General features: G+C 41.8%; 1 protein-coding gene across 1 annotated transcript in view; it reads left to right on the top strand.

The window, feature by feature from the left end:
* Nucleotides 1-7399, top strand: part of LOC117005022 (splicing regulatory glutamine/lysine-rich protein 1-like) — a 104846-nt gene extending 97447 nt beyond the window's left edge. Inside the window, exons 10-12 of the mRNA XM_033076242.1 lie at nt 4683-4769; nt 5401-5527; nt 6897-7399. Of these exons, the coding sequence (XP_032932133.1) occupies nt 4683-4769; nt 5401-5527; nt 6897-7007 (325 nt within the window). The 3' untranslated portion in view covers nt 7008-7399. The remainder of the gene's footprint in view (nt 1-4682; nt 4770-5400; nt 5528-6896) is intronic.
* The last annotated feature ends 12650 nt before the right edge of the window (nt 7400-20049 follow it).

Here is a 20049-nt window from a genome sequence, read left to right as displayed (position 1 = left end):
TTGGTTTATGGTCATTGCTCCTGGTTCTGTCACTGGGCACCACTGAAAAGAGTCTGGCACCATTCTCTTGTCACCTGCCTTTGAGATATTTATATGTAGCAATGATATCCTCTCTGAGTCTTCTCTAGACTAAAGAGGTCCAGCTCCCACAGTGTCTCCTCATAAGAGAGATGCTCCAGACCTCTCATCATCTCAGTGTCCCTCCACGGGACCCTCTCCAGTAACTCCTTGTCTTTCTTGTACTGAGGAGCCCAGAACTGGACACAGCACTCCAGATGTGGCCTCAGTAGGGCCAAATAGAGGGGGAGGATCACCTCGACCTGCTGACCACACTCTTCCAAATGCACCCCAGCATACCGTTGGCCCTACTGGCCACAAGGGCACACTGCTGGCTCATGGTCAACTTGTCATCTACCAAGACTTCCAGGTCCTTCTCCACAGAGCTGCTCTCTAGTAGGTCAGCCCCAGCCTGTACTGGTCTTTGGGGTTATTTCTCCCCAGGTGCAGGACCCTACACTTACCCTTGTTGAACCTCATTAGGTTTCCGTCTGCCCAACTCTCCAGACTATCAAGGTCCCGATGAATGGCAACAGCCTTCCGGTGTATCAACCACTCCCCCCAGTTTTGTATTATCAGTAAAATTAATGAGGGTATGTTCTAGCCCTTTGTCCAGGTTGTTAATAAGCAAGTTTATTGCGTTTATTACACACCCCACTATCATACAGTTTTGTTACTGGCTCAACCCCAGGTTTCCCATGGCAGAGTCTCAGACGTCTGATTCCTTAAAATTATTTATTCATGGTGCAGTAACACAGAAACAGCTTAAGCTAGTGCCTCCAAAGAGGGACCCCAAGCAACCAAATCCCTGGGTTTTTATATCCTTCCAGTCTATCTGCACAATAGTCTGAGGTCTTCCCTGCAGAGTCCTCAGCTCCTGCTGTGTCTCTGAGTGTCCGGTCACTTGGCTGATGTTACAGGTCCCTGTGCCCTTTGTTGTGCAAAAGGTCAGTGCCAGTCCACAGCCTCTTCCTGGGGCTCCTGCTATTTCCCACCACCCAGAGTTTAATCTGCAGCTCACACTGCAGCTGCACACTGAGCTACCTGCACAGAATGTATTACTCAACACTCACAAGAGTGAAGTAGTGGGGTAGTTATTTCACCCGACCACCATTCTTCCAAGTACTACTAGTCTGAGACAGGTGTTGTGAAATGTCTCTGCCTCAAAGCTTCTGTCTGTCTCAGAATTCAAAAAATTCTAGCACCGCAAGACTTGATGTTGGTCTAAGGCAAATCTTGGAGTAATTTCTAGTGGACTTATTTAAATCAGGAGGAAGTTGGCTCCAGTCATTATCCTGTGGAATTTTTCCTTCGAGACAAGAGTGTTAGTTATGCATATGATTTAGAGTCACAAAATCAGTATCAAACTTTTGAAACTACTTTTCCTTAAATTTTGCTGTATTAGTGTTCCTTAAGAGTGTGAATAAAGGCAGGCACACAAAAATCTTTTTATAGACAAATGTAACGTAGAGATAGGAATAATGTCAGACAAGTTCTTCAACTTGAAGTATGAAAAGGAGAAACTGAAAATTAGATTTAATGAATAAACAATTTATAGTTGGAACTCAATTACTAGGGCACTTACTTGGTTACTCATAGATATATATGCAGGAAAACAAAATAAAGGAGATGTACTCAATGTAGACCAAGTGGGAACACTGTCAGAACAATATGTTAATTTTCAATGTCCCCATTTGAAAAAAGGTGATGATAAATGTGAGGATATTCAAGATGAGGTGCATGTTAACCTGTGAACAGCTGATCAATGATTATGGGGGTTCCTTCCATGATTTGAGGCCACTTTATATTTTTGTTTACCAAAAATTTAATCAAACTTAAGAACTTGCTGAAAAAAATAGTTATGAACTTTTGTCCTGTGTAGCATCAGGAGATCAAGCTATATGATACTGTCAGAGTATGAATCCAAATAGTCAAACTAGATATATCTTAATATATGCTTTTGTAATTTATGTAATAACTGTTGTTTTCCTGGCCTTCCTAAATATTAAAGAAAATCAGTGGGAATTGCAAAAACTGGTACACATAAGTGTAACTTCTGTGTTTGTCCTGATTTAGAGGACAGGTATCTGCTAAGAAAGGCAGAAGACTCCCTTTGAAATGGAGAATGTAAACCCTCTCCCTCCAAATTATTATAATTTTGAAATTAAGGGGCTCTCAGGCAAAGATATGGGAATTAGGAATAACAGTTCTTTACTAGGGAAATTAAAATAGAAATACAGTATTAAAAAGAACAAACCCAAAATACTGACAGAGTGAGAATACAATCTGACACCTCGTCAATCAGGGTGTTGGTAGCAGTCCGATAAAATGGTGGCTGCAGCCCTCCTGGAGTGACAGATGTGGTTCAGTTGAAGCAGTGGTCCTGTAGAAGGGTGCAGTTTTCCTCTGAAAGTCCAGTGATGATGTGGGAAGGTCCAGTGTTCCTCTGGAATCCAGTGGAAAAGGCTGCTTTGGTGTTCAAAATCTCAGATTTTATTTAGGTAGGAAAGGCTTGGCTCTTCCCCCTGGTTGGAACATCTTCCAATGGGATGATGTAATTTTATCAGTCATACATTGGGACTTAATGGCCCATTAGCAGATGATATCTTCCCAGAGAAAGGATGGGTTGTGGAAAAGATAAAGATGACTGCCCCACCTGGTTTTAACAGATGGTGATAGAATGCACATTTCTGGTCACATCCTGCATTGCAACCCAAGACGTTGTATCTTAAAGTACCCTGACAATTCATTTTTAACTTCCCTGTTGTCTTTGTTGGTTCTTCCTGTCTGCTTTTCCTGCCCTATGAAGAGGTGATAGGAAAGAGTCATCTTTGATAGATAGGTAATGTGTTTATGTTGAATGAAGGTTTTACTCGCTCAGTTTTTATTTTAATATGTGCCTCGGTATGTTTGCAACCAGTTATTTAATATTCTGTTCTATTTGAGATCAGAGTTCATAATAGCAACTTCATCAAATTTCATACATCTATATAAAACAACTGTTTTGTAAAATACTAAGAGTTCTTCAGTGTGTTATGGAATAATGCATATGTTTGCTGAGCATGGACTTGTGAGAAATAAAGTTCACTCTTAAAAATTTTTAAAAGTTTATTAAGGGATAACAGGGACAAAATCTAGCACTGGGGTGCTTTGTCAATTTGCCAAACGCATACCGCTGACTATAACAACTCTTCTTATATACTTTCTTATTGCATTGGTCAAATGCATATTAATGAACATTATACATATTCAGACATTCCTTTGAGTTTACATGTTCTGAGAATTCTTTATCTTAATTTGACCCTTGATCTCATCTTCTTAGGCTACATGCTATAATGTAGATGTGATTTTGAGAGTCTTGTATTTTATTTCCTCATGAGACCCCCTGGTCTGTGGTTTGACAGTTATTGATAGCTGAAGGGTCAGTGGTATATTCTTCCTTGTGCTTTCAGTGTTATTTGTCTAGTTCTTTTCAATGTTATCTTATCATACAGGTATTCTAGCTATTTTTACAAGTACAGTAATTTCACGATTGTAAGCTGCACCATTTTGACTAAAATTTTGGTCCGAACCCGGAAGTGTGAACCTGCAGCAGCCCCACGCCGAGCCGAGCTCACCTGGCCCCAGGCCAAGCCAGTAAACCCTGCGATACCATGATTCTATTACTAATTGGCAACTTTGTGAAAGTTGCACGTGGATCCTTGCTGTGACGAAAGTGCAGCTTATAATCCGGTGTGGTTTATATATGGACGAAGAACGAAACATTGCCAACACCCGGAAGTGCAGCTTATAATCATTAAATTACTGTACTTTCAATCAACTTTAACTATTTCACTGTTGTCAGTCAGTTACAAAAATAAAGGTATTACTTATTATTTTACAACTACTATTTTAATATTTTGTGAAAGCCTAAACTATAATATATATTTATCACACTAAGACATACAATCTATACAGGGATTAGGGTATTAACTATAAAATGCTCACAAATTATAGCTAAAGACAATAGCTACATAGTTATTTATAACAGGTTGCTAGGAAAACAATAGATATTAATATTTTCATTTTGATTTTGACAACAGCTTGAGATTCATTTTGCCCTGCTTTCTACTAAACCAATATGAATGCTAGCTTATGTATTCAGAAATTAAATTTTAGTCATGCTGAACTGGACTTCCTGTGATCTTAAGCTTGCAATGTTCATTTTTGACGTTTGTATTGCTCAAGTTTATGCCTTTTGTCTTAATGTGCCTTTTCATTCAATTGTATTATTTTCCTGACTGAAGAAACTTACTTACTACAGGATTAGTGAATTCAGTGGGTTTCCATTGTTATCACATATAAGTACAAGCATGTGAGGATAAGCATAAAACTAAAATCGGAAAGGAAGGGCACAACTTTTTTTCCTACTTCTCGCTTCCATTCTCCTTTCCCATCAAACTGAAACATATGATTTTTTTTTTTGTTTTGTTTGTATGGCTCATATATTATTTGTCATAGATAGTGTTAAATTCGGGAATATTTACTTAGTTGTGTCAGATAATTTTAAGAGCTTTCTGATTTTATCCAGTTGCTGAGTTTATTATTTTTCTTCTTTGATGATCTTGAATTTCTTGGTCCTCCAGAGAAAGGCGTAAAAGGAAGAGTAGAAGTCTCTCCAAGTCTCCTAAAACGACCAAAAAAAGGTCTTCACAAACTCCTTCTCCGAGAAGGTCAGTTTGCCATAAACATAAAAGTTAATGAGAAGTAAAGGAGGAAAAAATTGCAGTATTTTTGTTAAATTGAAATGTGATATAGAGATCACTGTTATGAAAGGAGCTAACTCAATTTGTGTTTCTTCTGGTTTTTGTTTTTTCAGTTTGGAAGAAGCTCTTTAGTAATTTTCATTTCTAAGGAAAAGGTCTATTTTTCAGTTAACAGAACACTCAAAAGTGAATGCAGATACATATATTGAAAACAATTTGGGAAGTATTTTCATTGATTTACTGCCTTTTCATTAGTTGTCTCAGATAATTTCAATTGGTCAGTATGACTGAGTTCTAAAACAGACCAAAAAGCCCTTTACAGATTTGATCTTTGGTATGCTTTCAACTGGAGAGTTTTAAATCTGCTCTTGGCAAATACCATGTGTACTGAACACATACATTCTTTAGCTCTCTCTTCCCTTGTCTTTGTGAAGGGATTTTTGTTGTTTGAAAGTGACTGAACCTTTCTGAAAGAAAGCAAACCAGGATACCAACATTATTGTAAAATTTACTGTACAGTACAGTCAGAGTATGCATTGGTAGTGCATTTGTTGCTGTGAGATCAAATTCTGATTTGAGTAAAACTTTTCTTAAACAGAAACAAGAAAGAGAAAAAAAGAGAAAGAGATACAAATAATGAAAGAAGAAAAAAGGACTACTTCAAGAAAAAAAATAGTAGTGAAAAAGAGGGAAAGGAGAAATCTGACAAAAGCACCACTATGAAGGTAAGCTGTGTGACCAGGTGATAAACAGTGGAGTGCTGCAAGTGAAACAATTATTGGAATTTCCTCCCTTCTTTATCTTTCTTTTCCTCACCCTTCTTTTCCCCCTGTTTTCTTTATCAAAGTATTTTTGTGAATAGGTAACTGAAACACTTTGTTTTGGTTTCTCTCTCTTTTCTGCTCTGTGCCATATGTTAGGAGTTGGCTGACTGCCTGTCTGTATGGGCAGGCATAAAGGAGATTGTATAACTAAGCAACAGGGTTCAGGGTTAGTTTGCCTGTGTCGTGGTTTAACCCTGGACAACAACTAAGCATCACACAGCTGCTCTCTCACCCACTCCTCCCTGATGGGATGAGGAAGAAAATCAGAAGACTAAAAGGGAGAAAACTCGCAGGTTGAGATGAAGACAGTTTAATAAGGAAAGCAAATGCTGCACACACAAGCAAAGGAAAAAAAAGGAATTAATTCACCCCTTCTCATGGGCAAGCAGGTATTCAGCCATCTCCAGGAGAGCAGGGCCCCATCACATGTAGCAGTTACTTGGGAAGACAAACACCATTGCTCAGAATGCTCCCCCTCCTCCTTCCCCCATCTTTTAATTCCTATGAAGAAAATTAGCTCTATCCCAGCCAAAACCAGCACAGGCTTTTGATATGAAAAGATTTTTATTAAACTTTCATTCTGCAGTTCAGCCTCTCCCTGGTTGCTTTGGTTCTGGACTGCATATTTGACTCTGCAGGAATAAAGCTGAAGATTTGAGGAAACAGTAGTATGGGATTTTTCCCTTGCAAAATAGAAAGTGGTGTGATTAAAAAAAGAAGCATCTTCAAATGTTTAATCTTATAATTTAAAACCCAGCATGCTTCTAAAGAGTAATTTGTGGTATTCAGAATTATTCAACTTTTATAAAACAGCTGATTTAGGTGACTCTGTCCACATGCTTAAGTAATTGTCTTACCCAAGAACTTTCTTAAAATTTATCAGTTACCTGACAAAAAATCTAAAAGAAAAATTGCAATTTTGTTATACTTTAAAAATATGTTGAAGTCCTGATTTCTGGAGCTTTTTTTCATAGGTGCCATGATACTGCTTGTTCTTTACTACCTGAATATACATCATAAAGACAGATCACTTTATGGCAATGATTTCTTGGGTGACAGGTTATTATGAGTGCCTAACTTCAGCCAATTAAAAAAAAAACTTTAAAAAAATGTTTAATTTAAAAATTTTTAAAACCCTGATGCTTCTATTCTGAAAATTGATGAAACAAGGCATGCAAAAATTGAGGCAATCAAAATACCAGTAATTGGTTGGAAGTAATATCTTGTAATGCTAAGGGAATTTTTTTAAAAATAATTTTATCTTTGGTAGGACAAAGATCACACTGAAGAGGATCAGAATTCAGAAACTGACAAGGAAGTTCGCAATAGATATACAGAAAGGATTGGTGAAGTCAAACTACAACAGAATGGGAACTGTTGACCAAATGACAAAAACCTCTTGATTAAAATGGAGGAGGTTTAAAGCAAAAAATGGACCTCTGACTCAACTAAGGGATGAAATCTGAAGGTTTTTATTTCCAAGAACAACAAAGAAAATATCAAAGTAATCACCCTGAACATGGTGATAGTACTAGTAGTTCTTTCAATTCTAGTGACAGCTCTGTCAATTTCTTGCTGTAAAGCAAGAGAACACAGACCAGTAGTTATACTCTGAAAAAGCAGATGACATCAGAACTATTAATGTCTGAAAATCCATGGATCTCCATGATAGCTGTACTTACTTGTAAAATGATTTATGTTGAGTTTTGCCATTTTCTCTTACAAATAAGTAGAAACTGAAAGACGTAAACCTGTACTATCAATAAAAAAGCTGAATATATGCATCAAAGATTGTTTAAAGTTCAGCTTGCTCATCAATTTTGTATTGGTTTACTTTTTGGGTTAAAAATCCACAAAACCTTCAATGTGCACTGTTTGATATGCTTCAAAATGGTGCATAAATGTAAACATTTTCTTTTGTTATAAATGAAAATTATTTTAAAATATAAGCACAGGTTTATGGTTCTTATGTTAAAAACCCACTGACTAGTTTGTTTTTCATTTGATTACTGCTTGAGATTATTGGGTTTTATTTAAAACAATTTCTTACTGCTATGCCTAAAATCATTATTTCTTTTAAAGTACAGTAATTTCACGAATACAAGCCGCACCAATTTGACCAAAATTTTGGTGGAAACCCGGAAGTGCGGCTAATATTCCGGGGCGGCTAATCTATTAACAAAATTCTAAAAGCTGCCAACACGGAAGTGAGAGCCCGCGGCAGCCCCAAGCCAAGCTGGAGCCCGGCCGGCCCCGGCAGAGGTGGGAAAGCCTGGCAGAGGCGGGGCCAGCAGTGTGGGGGCGGGCGGCAGAGCCTGAGCCAGCAGGGCGGGGGAGCCCGGGAGAACTGGGGCTAGCAGTGCAGGGGAGCATGGCAGAAGCAGGAAGGCCGGCGGGTGGGGCTGCCTGGCAGCGGGGGAAGCCCAGCATAATCGGGGCCAGCAGCGTGGGGGAGCCCGGCGGTGCGGGGGCCTGCAGTGCCGGCCAGGGCGAGGAAACGCGGCGGCGGTGCAGACGGGAGGGGGCGGCCGGCGAGCGTGGTGGCGGCGGCGGCAGCCCTGCCGGCGGGGCGAGCGAAAGCGGCGCTCGCGAAAGCGCCGCCCGGCGAGCGAAAGCGCCGCCGCGAGCCGCGAACCGCGAGCCGCGAACCGCGAGCCGCGAACCGCGAGCCGCGAACCGCGAGCCGCGAACCGCGAGCCGCGAACCGCGAGCCGCGAACCGCGAGCCGCGAACCGCGAGCCGCGAACCGCGAGCCGCGAACCGCGAGCCGCGAACCGCGAGCCGCGAACCGCGAGCCGCGAACCGCGAGCCGCGAACCGCGAGCCGCGAACCGCGAGCCGCGAACCGCGAGCCGCGAACCGCGAGCCGCGAACCGCGAGCCGCGAACCGCGAGCCGCGAACCGCGAGCCGCGAACCGCGAGCCGCGAACCGCGAGCCGCGAGCCGCGAAAGCGCCGCCGCGAGCCGCGAAAGCGCCGCCGCGAGCCGCGAACCGCGAACCGCGAGCCGCGAGCCGCGAAAGCGCCGCCGCGAGCCGCGAGCCGCGAGCCGCGAACCGCGAACCGCGAGCCTCGAGCCGCGAGCCGCGAAAGCGCCGCCGCGAGCCGCGAACCGCGAGCCGCGAACCGCGAGCCGCGAACCGCGAGCCGCGAGCCGCGAACCGCGAGCCGCGAACCGCGAGCCGCGAACCGCGAGCCGCGAACCGCGAGCCGCGAGCCGCGAGCCGCGAGCCGCGAACCGCGAGCCGCGAAAGCGCCGCCGCGAGCCGCGAACCGCGAGCCGCGAAAGCGCCGCCGCGAGCCGCGAGCCGCGAACCGCGAGCCGCGAGCCGCGAACCGCGAGCCGCGAACCGCGAGCCGCGAACCGCGAGCCGCGAGCCGCGAACCGCGAACCGCGAGCCGCGAACCGCGAGCCGCGAACCGCGAACCGCGAGCCGCGAAAGCGCCGCCGCGAGCCGCGAGCCGCGAGCCGCGAGCCGCGAACCGCGAGCCGCGAAAGCGCCGCCGCGAGCCGCGAACCGCGAGCCGCGAGCCGCGAACCGCGAGCCGCGAGCCGCGAACCGCGAGCCGCGAACCGCGAGCCGCGAACCGCGAGCCGCGAACCGCGAGCCGCGAAAGCGCCGCCGCGAGCCGCGAAAGCGCCGCGGGGCGGGCGCGGCGCGGGGCGGGCGCGGCGCTCGCGAGGCGCGGCGCGGGGCGAGCGAAAGCGGCAGCGGGGCGGACGGCGAGCCCGGCGGCGGCGGCGGCAGCCCTGCCAGCCGGGCGAGCGAACGCGGCAGCGGGGCGGTGCTGACGGGAGAGGGGGGCCAGCGAGCCCGGCGGCGGCGGCAGCACCACCCGGCCAGCCCCGCCGAGCCGTGGCGCTGAGCTGGGCCACCCGGCCCCGTCGGCAACCATGAGCGGGCCGAGCCTGCCTGGCCCCGCCCCGAGCCAGTAAAGCCCGCTATGCCGCGATCCTCTTACTAATTGGCCAATTTGTGAAAGCTGCGCACGGATTCTCGCGACGAACGAAAGTGCGGCTAATATTCGGGGTGCGGCTTATCTATTGACAAAGACAGCAACATTGTCGAGGCACCGGGGGTGCGGCTTATAATCCGTGCGGCTTGTATTCGTGAAACTACTGTACTTGAACAATGCATGATACTTTTCTGTTCCAAAAAGGAACATTGGTATGTTAAAGATAATAGGTTAGCTTACTGGGTTACTTTGGGGTTGTTTTGGTTCTGTGTTTATTTTTGCCCTTCCAGAAGTGAGCACATTTATATGATATTGTAACTTACAACTTTGTTTTGAGCCGTACTGCACTGTATCTGTTCAGCTGCAAATAATACAGGTGCCATTATGAAAATATTTTTTTCTTATTTGTTTAAAAAACTATGGGAGCACGAGCAGAAGCTTTAGTGCCTTCTTAAAATAATGTGGTATTTTCAGAAATGCTTGTGCTATTACTTATTTTCATCGAAATCTTACATTATCTCTATTGCTATTTGCCACTACAATATCATAGACAAGAATGCAAGTTATTTCTCAGAAGGATTTTTTGAATTCACTTGTTAAAATACTAAAACTCCATTTTTGCTTTTTTTTTGATTACTAGAAGAGATTTATAGGTGAAAGCAAAGATACATTTCGGGTACCACCACTGTACAAAAGCAGTAGCTGAATACGAAGCATTTTCTGATCACCTGCATCAAAGACAGCCCTTTAGACATTTAATCTACATTTGGATGGCCTCAATTGTTACCTCTCCATCGTCATCTCTGATACCTGTTGGGTGATATAAAAGGAATCATATGCAAAGCTGAGGGGATAAATAATTTCAAAAAAAAGTTATAATTTACACAGGAGTTATATAGCAGATTCTTTTTTTTTTCATTATTTAAAGAAAAAGCATGTAATATTTTTTGTCAAGCTAAAACACTGAGTTCTTGAGTACCTTGAGTACTATGTCCAGTTTTGGGCCTCTCAGTTTAGGAAGGACGTTGAGACACTTGAATGCATCCAGAGGAGGGCAACAAGGCTGGTGAAGGGCTGGGAACATAAGCCATATGAAGAATGGCTGAGGGAGCTGGGGTTGTTCGGCCTGGAAAAAAGGAGGCTCATGGCAGACCTTATCACTGTCTACAACTACTTGAAAGGTGGTTGTAGTCAGGTGGGAGTCAGTGTCTTCTCCTAAGCAACCACTGACTGAACAAGAGGATACAATCTTAAACTGAACAAAGGGAAGTTTAAGTTAGACGTTAGAAAAAAATTCTTCACTAAGAGTGATTGCACGCTGGAGTCGTCTGCCCAGGGAGGTGGTGGAGTCACTGTCCCTGGACATGTTTAAAACAAGACTGGATGCGGCACTCAGTGCCATGGTTTAGTTGATGAGGTGTTAGGTTAGGTCATAGGTTGGACTTCATGATTTCAAAGGTCTTTTCCAACCTAGTTCATTCTGTGATTCTGTAATATGGCTTCTGCTCTCTGAACTAATTTAATCAGTTTCATCATTGTGAGATTTCTTAAGAGTCATACCTTTAAAATTTATACCTAAAATCAAGTAGATTATTTTAAAAACAACTTAATACAATCAAATTGCGTGCCTTACTTCATGGGAAGTTATTTACTTCAGTTTAAAAAAATATCATATTAACTATTTGCTTTCAAATTTTTAAAATTTTCCTTTTCATAAGTAATTCTTACCACAAAAACAAAAGAAGAAAAATAAAAGCATATTAAAGGGAATGTAAAATAACCCAATTTGATTGTAAGATGCTTAATCACTCTTTTTTTATAGGATTTTATGTTCTTGAGACTGTGTACATTTAAGATTATAGAAAATGCTTTACCATGTAAAGTATAGACACTCATTTTTGTGATGTTTAAACCACATGCTGTTGACTAGTAAGCATCTTATTTTGATCAAAGAATGACAAATCTGTATGTTTATAGAGAAACTGTGAAGGACTGTGTCTTACAACTGTCTTATTTATGATGTGTAAGTAGCATAGAGCAAATAAGTTATTTGCATACTTGTCCTTGGTACCATTTCACTAATAAAATTACAGTAATTTCACGATTATAAGGTGCACTGAGTATAAGCCGCACTTCTGGGTTTCAGCAACTTTTTGTTCTTTGTCCATATATAAGCCGCACCTGATTATTAGTCGCATGTTACAATACAGAGTATGATAAAAGGTATCAATTCTATCACCATCTGTTGAGGGTGGGGGCAGTGATCCTTATCTCAATGGCAGATATTCTGCTAATGGGCCTTCCATTGAAACCAGGTGGGGCATTGTTCTTTATCTTTTCACACCCCATCCTTCCTCCAGGGAGTCATTTGCTGCTAATGGCCCATTGAGTTCCACTGTGGGACTGATAAAATTACTGCATCCCATTGGAAATTGTTCCAGCCAGGGGGAAGAGCCCAACATTTCTTACCAAGATAAAAACAGAGATTTTGGGACACTAAGGGAGCCCCTTTCTCCACTGGACTCCAGAGGAAAACCAGATTTCTCCACATCACTCCTGGACCTTCAGAGGGAAACTACACCTTCTGCAGGAGCACTGCTTCAACTGAACCACATCTGTCACTGCAAAGAGGACTGCAGCCATCATTTAATCGAACTGATACCAACACCCTGCCTGACAGGGTATCAGGTTGTACTCTGACTTTGTCAGGGTTTGGAGTTTGTTTCTTTGTAGTACTGTATTTCTATTTTAATTTCCCTAGAAAAGAACTGTTATTCCTAATTCCCATATCTTTGCCTGAAAGCCCTTTGATTTCAAAATTATAATAATTTGGAGGGAGGGGGTTTACATTCTCTATTTCAAAGAGAAGTTCCCGCCTTTCTCAGCAGACACCTGTCCTCCAAACTAAAACAGCAACTTTTTGTTCTTTGTCTGTATATAAGCTGCACCTGATTATAAGCCGCACTTCGGGTTCAGACCAAAATTTTAGTCAAAATGGTTTGGCTTATAATAGTGAAATTACTGTAAGTATTTTAGAGGGAAGTTTTTGCTTTTACATACTTTCAGTTGATCTGATGCCGTCTGGATGCCAGGCACCTACCAAAGCCTCTCTATGCCTCCCCTCCACAGCTGGACAGGGGAGAGAAAAAGATAATGAAGGGTTCATGGGTTGTGAAAAGGACTACGAGAGATCAGTCATCAAATACTGTCATGGGTAAAACAAGCTCAAATTAGAGATATGAATTGAATTTATTATTGACAAAATCAGAGGATAATGAGAAGTAAAATAAATCCTTAAAAACACCTCCCTCCTTCCCATCTCTACCTCCTACCACAGTGGTGCAGGGAGACAGGGTATCGATGATGAAAGAGAGATGGGGACACTGAATGGTGATTAGAACCCAACTTTACTGAGCACTACATGTGCTTATATACCATTTCAGGAAAGCTAGTAATATTTTACTTCAATCATCTAGCTAAACATCACATAGACAAACTTTACATTCCTACTTAGTAAAATCTTATTTTCCATAACCCAGACTTGATTCAATCCTCTTGCAGTCAGAACTCTGCTCTTGCCAGGGCATCCTCATTATTGATACAACACCCTGGCCTTGCCCCGCGCCTCAAATACTCTGCAGAGCTGGCCTGGGGTGCTATCATGTAGAACAGATGAGATATTAGAGGCTCTTAATCCCAGGGATAATTATTCAGTTTAATTCTTGGTTTCCATGAGGGCAGAGCAGGAGAAAAAGAGGAAGATCTTCAAGGTCTTAGGGTTTTTCTATGGGTCAGGAAAGGGGAGGGGAAACTTGGCTTCTTGCCAATCCCATTGCAGAGGGTCAGTCCATAGGTTTTACAGGGGTTACAGGGACATACCATTCTTAAAGCATCTGGGTACAGGGTTACAACACGTTATGAAGCTGCATATGCTGATAAAATCTGCACTATATCAGTCTCATTTACCATAACAGGTAATGGGGGTTATGGTCAGTTCATCACGCATTGTTTCTCCCACTACTCAGGGAAAGGAGTTGTTCCCCTGTTCCAGTGTGGGATCCTTCCCATGGGAGACAGTTCTCCATTAATTTCTCCAACATAAGTCCATCTCACAAGTAACAGATCTCTGTGAATTGCTGCAATGTGAGTCCATTCCATGGGCAACAGTCCTCCCCAAACTGCTACAATGTCGGTCACTTTTCCATGGGGTGCAGTCCTTCAAGAACAGGCTGTTCAGGCTTGGGGTCCTCTCTCTACAGGTCTCCCATGGGGTCACAGCCTCCTCCCAGGCATCCACCTTCTCCAGTGTGGGTCTCCTCCACAGGCTGCAGGTGGATCTAGGCATCCCCATGGATTTCCATGGGCTGCAGGGGAACAGCCTGCTTCACCATGATCTTCACCATGGGCTGCTGAGGAGTCTCAGCTCTGGTGCCTGGAGCACCTCCTCCCTGTCCTTCTCCACTGACCTTGGTGTCTGCAGAGTTGTTCCATTCACATAGTCTCACTCTTCTCTAGTCACAATTATAACTGCTCCATAAAGTTTTGCTTTTTTTCTTCTTTTTAAATATGTTATCGTGGAGGCATTACCACCAATTCTAATTGGCCCAGCCTTGGCCAACATCACATCTGTCTTTGGAGCTACCAAGGATTGGCCCTGCTGGACATGGAGGAAGCTTCTGGCAGCTTTTCACAGAAACCACCCCTTTCGCCCCCACGCTACCAAATCTTGGCCATGCAAACCCACTTACATTCAGGCAGCTTCTCTGATTTGAAATGGGGAAACAAATGAAAATAATACCTTTGAAAAGCTAAGTTTCTCCTTTGGGAGAAATTAGTATCCTTGCAGTGTATCACATTTCAGCTGAGATTAGTTGGATTTCCTGAGTTTTGTTATCCTAAAATGGCATAGCTCTATTATATAGCAGTTACAGAATATGCAAAGGATTTTGTACAGTTAGCAAAGAAACATGCCTGAAAATTAATAGTTAAGGATAGAAGCCTTACTAGCTAATGCATCACATAAGTCAATATGCAGCACATTGTTATATAATATGTGAATTAATGGTTCCCTTACAAAAAATTTTGTGGTTTTTTTATTAAAAAAGGCAAACAAACAAAAACAAATCCACCAAGCACATAAATTTCTTCCTCACCCCAGGTCATATTTTCTTACATATTCTATATTTTTTGATTTTGCTTTGCAAATACTATGCAGATCTGTGAAGTAAAGTTATATCTATTCCTATTGGGTGATTTTTGGTTCCCCTCTTCCTAAAAAGCCACCACTAGAAAGCTGTTATTCTGTAAAATGCCTGTCTCTGCAGAAGGTAGCTAGTTTTTAAACCAGTAGCATAGCACAGTAATGAAGTTCCTGTTTGCCCTGCCAGGATTGTGTGCATCATCCATTAAACGTGTACCTCTTCCACTGAAAGTTTATTGCCTTTATCGTTAATACGTTTGCATGCTGGCTTCCCATGTCAGGTTATTTGCTTTTGCGCTTTATAAATGAGATGAAACTGAGTGGAGGATTTGAGAAGTGTAGATCGTTACAGTTGTATTGTTTTAAATGTAACTTCATTTGAATCAGCCTTTGTTTGAAAATGTTGTGATTTGTAATTGCTCAGAAAACTGATGATACGCTGTTGTTTTGCTAAAATCAATGTAAAGCATTTATGTGGAAACTTCCATTAGCGACCGCAGTTATTTCACAATTGTATTTCTGGAAAGTAGATAGGATTTTAATTTGGATTTTAAGAGGAAGGTAGCAGAAGACAACTGCTGGTGGATGAAGCAGGATTCCAAGCTCAAAATGGAAGTGACCATGCCTTAGATAAATTAATTGAAGTAAATGGTAAACCCAGATATGAAGGATGAAATTTTGTTTGTGAACACTGTTAGTATGGTGTGCAAAAAATCTTCCTTTTCAGGTTTCAGAATTAGAACTAAGAGGGGAAAAAAGCACCTAAGTTGGAAACTAGAAGCATCTGAACAATGCCTGAGAAACTGGTGAGACATGAGTTATGCCTACTTATCATTTGTCTTCTAATTTATTTGATTGCAATTTCAGATAATTTAAATGTATCTATCCTTAAATTATCTGGCTAACAGTGGCAACCTTCATACAGCTTGGACTCTGAAATGAGCTGACCACTTAAGTGCATTTACTCTGCTGCTAAGAAGGTAAACTCTGCAATCTGAAGCATGCTTGTATTGCTTGATAATGTTCTCCAGCTCAGGTACATCTAAGGCAATACCTGAAATTAATTTGAAACTGCAAATCTATTTGTTACATGGTGGCTTATCTGTGTTGCCCTTAGTTTGAACTGGTATTCTGTAATAGTTTTTTAGATTTAGGGATTTCTGTGATTTTTTTTTTGGTCTGAGGAAGAGATAGTAAGTAAAGGCTGCATTGTATGATAAAAATTATTGTATACTGCATACTTATCCTTATTAATGTGACCAGTTAGTTTTTTAATTGATGTGTAGAACTGTTGCAAGCAGCAATGACATAGTGATATCTGTATCTTCTACTTTTTGGTCTGAAGAATCTTTGCTTCACTGTCATGTTAGTTTGTGTTAGTGTGCGTGGTTCTGGAGCGGTGATAAAGACAGTAACATGGCAACTTTCTTGCAAGAGCAGGAAAGAGCAATTTTATACAAGGAAATAATGGGTTTAAATAATATACATTATTCAAAACAAATCAGAGAGGATTCATTGGGTACGAGGAGGAACATCCCTCCAGAAACACACTCTGTGCAAAACATCACGTCCTTTGCAGGTATTTAATAGTTTTGAATCCTTGCCCTTGGGCAGTCTGAGAACAAGGTTGCTTTCTTGATTCCCAGACATATTGTAACAACAAGTTTGTAATGAATTTTTTGTTATTAGTTTGAAAATTGCATTATAATGGTAAACCAAATAGTTTTAAAGATGTGAATTCTAAACAATGAAGTATTGCAAATTGTGGCATATTATGGGTCCCATCTCCCACTTGATACTCTGAGTTCTATAGCAGTGGATTATGACTTTTGGTGTTGTCATAATTTTATAAGTGAAAATTGGACTTAGTTTAACAAATGCTGGGATTTGCAAATAGCAAAAGTAATGTAAATCAGTAGGGGTTCACTTCAGAGGGACACAGTTTTCTCACCAGAGAATGGAGTGTGGACAGGTGAAATTTGTAGATAGTGTTATTACCAAAAGAGAATCTAAAACTTAATTTTGTTTGTTAATATATGTTTGAAAAATGTAATTAAAATAATACTGAAAACTAAAAGCACTGTATAAAAGGGATTTTTTTTAATGTAAGAGAAATATAATTTCAGCTGTGTTTTATTTTAAACTCCTAAAAATGTCTCTTCATGAGGTATTCTTTTTTATTTCAAATTCAAGAACGGTTAATTTGTAGGTAAGTCTTATTGCAGGATCTGAGCATGTTAGCTGTGGTAATTATGTTGAGACAGACAAAACTGGCATCACCACCAGTCCTTTATCAGAAAACTTTTCATGCCTTCTTTCAGTCTACTTCTTTCTGACAGCTCTGACTCCTTTTCTCATAGGCAGCTTCACACAGTACTTACTCCTTTTCCTACAGACAGCTCCACACAGCTCTGACTTCTGTCATCTCTTCATAACTGGCTAAACCCCAACCTGTCCCTTTCCCAGCCGCCTTACCCTGACTGTCCCTCACACATCTTCTTATCTCATCTGTCCCTTGCACAGCTACATGTCCTTTACCTCCTCACAGCACAGCCAACAGACTCCCAGTCTAGAGCTCAAACTGCAACTGTAACTAGTGGCCAGCTACCCCACTCTTTTATAATACCCAACCTCATTGGGCAGGCATAGATGTTTCCACGCCTCAGTAATCAGTACAGCTGTAATTCATTGGGAGACATTGCCTTCTCTACTATCCTTTCAACCTATCTTCCCACAGTTAGCAATGTTTTTTTGCTGTACTCTCTTCAATATAAAACAGCTTAATAAACTTGTCTGACTACATGTGGAGGTAGCTGTTGCGTATAGGTAAAGCCTTATAAAATAAGGGCCTTGTTACCCTTATAAAATCATGGCTCAGGCCTGCTACTTTGGCTAAGTAGAAGAGGACTATGGGAAAGTGACTAAGCTGAATTAGAGGTAGAAAAACAAGTTATATAACCATTACGTGTTCACATTGTGGTTTATGGTGGTTGGTTGAATTATATTTGTGATGCTAAAATGGAATGTAGCTGATAATAGGCAAACTGCTTTAAAAGGCCTGGTTTGTGCAATAAAGTGGCTCTGCTTTGAACCTGCCTGGGAACTCTGCATCACTTTGCTTTAACAGGTAGCTACTTTTCCACTAGTTTGAGGAGGCACAGCTCTAACTTCAATTCTGTATTATTAAAGTAAATAGTACAGTTGAGAAGCTATTTATAGACTTCAGTTTTCAGAACGTTTTCTGAAACCATGAAGTCTTACTACCCAAGAGGGAAAAAAATTTATCATGGCAGTTTTATGACTGTTAAGCTTAATACAGGAGGACATTGACAGCAAAAATTAAGTTTTACTGTTTCTATATTATCTTCTGGAAAGTTCTGGCTTACAGTTAGTTTTTTATTAGTTGCATTGTTTTCATTAATCTAGTGCTCAATAATTGCTCATTAAAGCATTAGAGATGATGATTAGAAATTGACTAAAAAAGTGACAGATTTTTTGTTTTGAATACATGTTTTGTTTGTCCACGTATTTTAAGAAAATGGTCTTTGCCTAATTGTACTGTTTCAGTTTCAGACCTGGGAAGACTCCATGCTTCTCCTTCTCTTCTGTTGTTCTCTCTATAATTCTTTTTTTTTTTTTTTTAATTAAAGCCTTAAAATACCCTTGAATTTTAAACTAATCTTTTAAAGCATTGATCCAAATTCCTGGACTTAGAAATACAAAGCAAATGCATATGGATGTGCTTTCATCAGATTTCTGTACTATAGTGGAGACCTAGAATTTTCCATAACTGCTCCTCTAGTTTGTTCAACTTAAAGGAGTTACTATTATTTTACTAAGACTCATTTAATAAGTTTTCTGAGCTGTTGTGGTTTAACCCCAATGTCGTGAGGTGACTTTATGATGCTTGTATCCCCAAATCATCTGGTGGTGTTGAATATTGAGTTCTGCAGCTTTAAGACTGGTTCCTGGAGTGAAACAGGAAGAGAAAGAAGTGCAGAGTTTGTTATCACAAACTGCACTTGCTCCCCTGCATTCTTCACACAGACTGTGTTGTCTGCAGTGGACAGCAGGAGAGAGCTTCTCTTTGCTTTTAATTAGTTTTTCAGGCTAGCTGAGGCAAAAGGGGTCCCTTGGACTGTGTTTTTTCCATTTTCTTGGAATTATTTGAACCTGCTCTGCGCTGCAAACCCAGGAGGAGCTACAGGAGCTCACACCTGTGGCCCACCAGGCCTGGCCTGGGCCATGGAATTTCCCAGCACCAGAGGGACTGAGAACAGACTGAGTGAGCCGAGCCGTGAACCACAGAAGGGACTCTTCTGAATTTGTCATCTCTTTGGAGCGGCAAGAGGTTCTGCAGTTTAATATTGTTCATTTTTGTGCTGGGAAGTGCTTTGTCTGTTAAATAAACAGTTTTTTCCACTTCTCTCTGAAGAAATATTTTTTCCCCGAACCGGTTGAGGGCCCCCATTTGGAGGTTTCCTCCCAAATTTGCTCTAAACCAGGACACCCAGGCAGGATCTAAGTACCATGCAACTGCTTGCTCACTTCCACCCCTCCCTCCCTGGTGGGATGGGGAGGAGAATCAGAAAATGATAAAACCCATGGCTGAGATAAAAACAGTTTAATAAGAGAAAAAAAAGTAAAACATAATAATAATAATACTAACAAAACCAACAATACTTTAAAAATGTAATTACAGTAAGAGGGAGACAGAGGAATAAAACCCAAAAGAAACAAGTGATGCTCAATACAATTGCTCACCATCTGCTGACTGATGCCCAGACTGTCCCCAACCACTGATTGGTGGCTCATGGCCAACTCCCCCCAGTTTATATACTGAACATGATATTCCATGGTATGAAAAATCCCTTTGGCCAGTTCAGGTCAGCTGTCCTAGCTATGCTCCTTCATGGTTTATTGTGTACCTCCTCACTGGCAGAGCATGACACTGAAGAAACGCTTGTCTTAGGGGAAGCACTACTTAGCAACAACCAAAACATCAGTGTGTTTCAACATTATTCTCATATGGAATCCAAAGCACAGCACTGTAGCAGGTACTGAGAAGAAAATGAACTCTGTCCCACCTGAAATCAGAATTGCATCCACCCCTTATTCCACACTATTTATGTCCTGCCAGGTCCCACACTTTCCAACACACCATCACCTTTCCTGTCTTTTGATAGATATACACACAGATATTGTTCCTTTAGTCTATGGACCATCTCTATAAAAGTCCATTGAGTTAATTTTGTCCGTGACCTTGGT

This window comes from Catharus ustulatus, chromosome W (assembly GCF_009819885.2).
Source record: "Catharus ustulatus isolate bCatUst1 chromosome W, bCatUst1.pri.v2, whole genome shotgun sequence".
Lineage (NCBI taxonomy): Eukaryota > Metazoa > Chordata > Aves > Passeriformes > Turdidae > Catharus > Catharus ustulatus.
The sequence above is the reverse complement of the archived record's forward strand: the minus strand, read 5'-3'. Positions and strand labels throughout refer to the sequence as shown.